The following is a 5,811-nucleotide window of genomic DNA, read 5'->3' as shown; positions in this document are numbered from 1 at the left end:
GGGAAAGAGGTTCTTTTTGCAAAACAAGTTTTATAACCTTCTCCTTCCTCAACCGTCTAACATGGTATGATTTTTTCATTGTCTGAATAATCGTAACTCTGTTTTATACAAGAAGGAAATCCTGATTTTCATGGGTTTATGGAAAAAATTAGAACCCTGAATTTTTTTTTGGCGTTTGTATTGGCATATTGTGGAATCTATAAGATGTGATTTAGATTTTTAATGACTAATTATTAGCATAGAATTAAACACTGAAAGAAAGTTCATGAAGTTGCTGCAAACCAAAAATGTTCAACTCAAAGATAACGGCATTTTGCTTTTACTCAATCTTCTTCCCCAACCAATAGTGTCTTGACGATCTTATCAACCATCCCATCAACAAGAGGCAAGAAATGGCCTGACCCTGCAACTTCATGGTACTGAATCCATGGAAGATTTTCGGCGATGTGTCGTTGAATCTTCACGGGCACGAACCTATCCTCATCGCCGTGCCACACATGAACGGAACCGACTCTGTTCGGGAACGGATCTTTGATGTCCAAAGGATCGAATTCCCAGCTGCCAAACCCAACTATCATGTCCCGATGAAGGCTCTCGTATTCCCCTTGTTGCCTTGCGTAAGCCTGGTTGGGTTTGGAGAATCCGAGCTTAGTCAAGATCTCTTTGTCTTGACGGGAGAGTATGTCGGGGTTTCCAGCGATGACGTTAGAGATGGGGAACCATTTCTGAGTGTTCCACCAGAAGGTTAGCCAGGGCGCATAGTGAGCCACCCGAAGAGCCCATTGGTCAGCTGGAAGCATCTGAGTGAAGCCTTCCTTCGCCATGTTTTCCGGTAGGTTTCTCCACCAGTAGTTTATCACCGGTGCAACCAGCGTCGCTCCCGCCAACCTGTGAGGAATGTAGTTAAGGCAGGTCCAAGTGATTTGAGCTCCCATGGAGAGACCGAGGACGTAGAACTTGGAACCAAGTCCCAACCCATCGGCAAGCTCTTCTATGTCCAAAGCTATGCTTCTTGGCGTCCGGTTCGGGTCGGGATCACTCTCTCCATACCCCGGTCTATCAAACGACACCATGTATATCCCCATTCCCTCCACCATACCCTACGATATCGAACCGTATATGAGTCGTATATAATAATACCCATGTAATGTACGAGGAAAAAAATGTACGGTACAGGAGACAAGGCATCGGCGAAGTAGTTGTCGTGACGGCAAGAATCGAAGCCGTGGACATATACGATCTTGAAGTTGGCCTCGTTTCTTGGAACTCCGTGTTCCTTGTACGCTAAGTGTCTTCCGTCTCTGAGTTTGATCCTCGGCGGCGCCGTCACGCCGGCGGTGGAAGAGATGGGTTTCGGCGGCGGAGGTTGTGTCGCCTGATAGAGCCAGCCTGCCACTCCGACGAAGGCCACCAACAGGACTGTCTTCAAAACACCTGCAGATCTCAGATTTTTCTCACTTCTTTTGACCAGAAATTCAGATGTCTTTCCAAAAATCCTTTTTCTTGTGTGGAATAAAATCAGTTTTCCCCCCTTTTTTTTGGCTATCTTCTTCGTAGCTCATGCGATAAAGGATGAAGAAGACAAAGATTCCTCAGCGTAATCTGTGAGACCGAACACTTTCAACAACAACATGAACTTACCAGAAGAAGATTTTTTCTTAGTATTTCTGGTGTGCGATCTCGCAGAAGCTGCGGATATCTTCCTGTTCGTTCTTCCTCCCGACATTCTCCTCTCTCTGTAAAATATTTTCCGGGAAAGTTTTAGATACCCAGAAAAAAAAAAAGAATCAGAGGAGGACACAGTGAGAGTAGATAGACAGTTTGCTCTTTTATTGATGTATCAGATTTTTCTACTTGGCTCTGTCCTGACTGGATGAGAGAGAGAGAGAGGGAGAGAGAGAGAGAGAGAGAGAGAGAGAGAGAGAGAGAGAGAGAAGGGTTCCTTCCATTATTCAAAAATTTCTTTATAAAAAAAAAGTGGGTACATTTAATTTCTGGGCTGCAGAAAAGTACACGTGACCCCATTTTCTACGTGACTTTTCATTACTACGGCCTCCGGGTGACGACAGAGTCTCGAAATATGGGGTTTGAAATGCGCGAATTCTATTTTTGTTTTTAATTTAAGAAAACCATTTCATTTGTTTCTATTTAATTGGAAAAAATAACTAAATTCATATTTTATATAGAGATCATTTGCAAAATATATATTTTGTTACCTTTTTTTTAATAATTTCAAGAGTGCCCAGACAATAATCCATCAAGTCAAGTGAAAATTCACCATTATTATATTGCTTTTGTTCTCCAAAAATTTTCACTCTCATCATTTTCAAATTTTCGATAAAAGAATAATTTTTGTATATTTTTGAGATTTTATTGTATTTATGCGATAAACAAATCGAAAAAGGTGTATTTCCTCTTACTTAATTAGCTAAATTTGTATTTTCGATTGATTTTATATTGTTTTTCGGCATTCGTTATTGTCTTTCATGTTAAAAGTTTTCTTGTGTCAATTCTATACACTTCAACGTTTGTTGTTGTTGATTCCGACGAAATTTGGATATCTCTGTTTAAATTTTTAATCTTTGAACCGTATGTATTCATCTCTGATAACACTGACAGTGACGAAGCAAAGAAACAGATTCGAGAAGCCCAGTTCGAACCCAGTTCGAGAAGCCCAGTCCGAGAAGCCCATTTCGAGAATGCTGAAACAGATCCTGCCATTATCAGATTCGACGCTCTGCAACAACCACAAAAGGAAACAAGCAAAATCAATTCCAATCACCAACGTTAAGTATATCTCTTTGAATATGCAGATTCTCTTTCTTTCCTCCATCCTTTCCTTTTTTTCTTTCTGTGTAAAAATCTCATTATCATCATCTTCTGTATAAACCCTACAATATATATACAAAGGCAATCAGAGAAAGAGGAACAAGAAGTTCCTGAGTATTTTTCTTCAGATTCGAGTCTGTTTCAATATCAAAGACTAGAAAAACTTTCATGGTATCAGAGCAAAAGATCAACCAAGGATTCTGTTGAAGTCGTTCTTCTCCAGATCTGTTTTTCGAAGCATCTGTTTTTTTTTTCACTCCAAAGTTCGCCATGGAATCCGCAGCAATCAAGTTGGTTCCCGTTATCTTAGATGGCGAAAATTACTTTTATTGATCCAAGGCTGCTAAGGCTGTTCTCAAAAGCCGCGGTCTATCGAAATACATCTCCACACCTCAAGGTGCAGAAACCAGAGAAGTTGTTCCTGTTGCAACAGAAGACAACAGCAAGGAAGACATCCTTGCTCTTGCTATCCTTCAAAGTTCTCTCGATCCTCAAATTCTCAAGTCCTTCATTGCCCCGGAGACGGCCAAAGCATTGTGGGACGCACTTCAAAGTGTGTATGGTAACGTCACAAACCTATGTCGTATTTTTAAGATAAAGAAAAAAATGTTTCAGCTGCAACAAAGAGGCCAATCGTTTAATACGATCCATGGTGAGCTTAGTGCCCTTTGGAATGAGCTAGAAGAGCTCCGACCACCGGCCGTTGATATCCAAACATTCAAAACGCGTTTAGAGGAAGACAAAATGTTCTCTATTCTTCTCACCCTTGATGGCTCTTACAACCACTTGGTGTATCATGTCCTTCGTCAAGACACTTTACCTAAATATGATGAGGTGTGTATGCTGATCAAGAGGGAGGAAGGTGGCCACAATCTCTTTGCGGGACCGAGCGAAATTAGGGGTGGTCATTTCGGTTATTAACCGAATAACCGAACCGAATAAGACATAACCGTACCCGAACCAAACCCGACATCAAAACCGAACGGTTATGATTTCCTTAAACCCGAAAAACCGAAACCGAAACCGAACCGAACCGAATAAAAAATAACCGAAAAAAACCGAGAGAATAACCGACAATTTCTTTGAAATATTGAACTTTTTACCAAAACCGAACCGAACCCGAACCGAAAAATAACCGAACCGAACCGAACCGAAATTTATATAAAAACCGAATGGTTATAGTTTTTCTATAACCGAAATAACTGAACCCGAATATAACCGAACCAACATGCTTCTTTCGCGTGATCGAGACCGACGTGCCCTGTTTTGTGAACATTGTCGCAAACCTGGTCATAGTCGGGACCGATGCTGGCTTCTTCATCCCCACCTCAAACCGGTGAAGTTCAAGGATGCCCAACCAGTTCGAGGAGGAGCAAATGCCGCTAGCTCTGTTACACTCACCTCCGATGATATGCTTGGCATCAAGCAATTACTCCTTGCCTTGAAGGACAAGGAGAGTGGTAACGTTTCTTCCTCCTCCTCTCTCGTTAATCAACTTATTATTGCCTCGGGAGCTACTAGTCATATGATTAGTGATATAGGCTTATTGCACAAACTTCGAAAATTTTTTGGTTTGGTATCGGTTGCAAATGGACAGCATGTTCGTATTCAAGGCCAAGGCAAGCTTCGTGTTTTTGATAAATCAGTTGATGCATATCATGTTCCTGACTTCCATACAAACTTATTGTCAATCTCTAAACTCACTTCCGAATGGCCTCATTGCTCTGTCACCTTTACCACTAATGACGTGTTATTTCAGGATACTAGCACCGGGAGGATTCTCGGAAGGGGTATCAAGCGTGACAATTTATATATTCTTGAAGAAGATTTTCCTATTTCCGAATCTGCATTTACAGCTGTTTGGCATGCAAGACTTGGCCATTGTCATCCTAAAGTTTTAAATTTATTAGTTCCTAAATCTTCGTTTGATAATAAGTCATGTGAGGCTTGTATTCTTGGCAAACATTGCCATAGTGTCTTTCCCGAGTCTACAACTCTCTATGAAAATTGTTTTGATCTTATTCATTCCGATGTTTGGACATCTCCTATTCACTCACGCAATAATCATAAATACTTTGTGACTTTCATTGATGAGAAGTCTAAGTTTACTTGGATTTATTTTTTACCGTCGAAATCTCATGTGTTTAATGTGTTTAAACAATTTTATTCTTATGTTACTAACCAATTTGGTGTTAAACTCAAGATTTTAAGAACAGATAACGGAGGGGAGTATTCAAGCAAATAGTTCACGGAATTTCTTAGTTCTCACGGTATTATTCATCAAGCCACATGTCCCTACACTCCTCAACAAAATGGCGTTGCGGAACGTAAAAATCGTCATCTCCTTGAAGTCGCCCGTACCCTTTTGTTCCACATGAACGTGCCTAAAACATTTTGGGAAGATGCAGTGGCTGTGGCATGCTACACAATTAACCGATTACCGATCGGTGTCTTGGACGACAAGTCGTCTCATGAGGTACTTTTCAACGAAAAGATAATATTGATCAATTCCGTATTTTTGGTTGTGTTTGCTTCCCTCTTGTTCCAGATGAACAACGATCCAAACTCGATCCAAAAGGTCTCCAATGTGTGTTTATCGGCTATTCAACAACCCAAAAGGGTTACCGATGCTATTACTCACTGACTCGCCGCGTGCATACTTCTCGGGATGTACGTTTCCACGAACATGTCCCTTATTTCACCAGCAGAGATTGGAGTCCACTAGAGCCCTTGATCCCTTCATCCCCTGCTGCCTACAATGACACAGTATTCCATTTGGTCCAAGAAGCTCATCGTTCACAGAGCACTCCAACAGCTCCTTCTCCAATTGTGACTCCACCGCATGCCCAGTCAGGTGAGTTGTCACCTTCTCCTGTCTCTCTTGTAGGTGATGTCATCGCCGACCTTGATGCAGAGCAAAGCCCTCTGCCACCGCCTACCGCTGCTGCCGTTGACGAAACAACTCTGACAAGAGAAACAGAT

General features: G+C 41.5%; 1 protein-coding gene and 1 pseudogene across 1 annotated transcript; one reads left to right on the top strand and one right to left on the bottom strand.

Moving 5' to 3' along the window:
• The window catches only part of LOC104798960, a 4,998-nt pseudogene extending 4,775 nt beyond the window's left edge, over window positions 1-223 (top strand).
• A 21-nt stretch (window positions 224-244) lies between these two features.
• LOC104798959 lies at window positions 245-1,916 on the bottom strand. Its single transcript, XM_010521229.2, has 3 exons — window positions 1,642-1,916; window positions 1,175-1,434; window positions 245-1,100 (listed from the first exon to the last, which is right to left on the bottom strand). Exons 1-3 carry the CDS (start codon window positions 1,724-1,726, stop codon window positions 324-326), a joined length of 1,122 nt encoding a protein of 373 aa, XP_010519531.1. The 5' UTR covers window positions 1,727-1,916; the 3' UTR covers window positions 245-323.
• Window positions 1,917-5,811: the final 3,895 nt, after the last annotated feature.

This window comes from Tarenaya hassleriana, unplaced genomic scaffold (assembly GCF_000463585.1).
Source record: "Tarenaya hassleriana unplaced genomic scaffold, ASM46358v1 Cleome6, whole genome shotgun sequence".
NCBI classification, from domain to species: Eukaryota; Viridiplantae; Streptophyta; class Magnoliopsida; order Brassicales; family Cleomaceae; genus Tarenaya; species Tarenaya hassleriana.
This window is presented reverse-complemented; position numbering and strand designations above follow the sequence as displayed.

Coding starts and splice junctions, on each gene's coding strand:
- LOC104798959 (XM_010521229.2), bottom strand. CDS start 1,726: ATGTCGGGAGGAAGAACGAACAGGAAGATATCCGCAGCTTCTGCGAGA. Junction 1,435..1,641: donor TAAGAAAAAATCTTCTTCTG/GTAAGTTCATGT, acceptor TGAGATCTGCAG/GTGTTTTGAAGACAGTCCTG. Junction 1,101..1,174: donor TCGCCGATGCCTTGTCTCCT/GTACCGTACATT, acceptor TCGATATCGTAG/GGTATGGTGGAGGGAATGGG.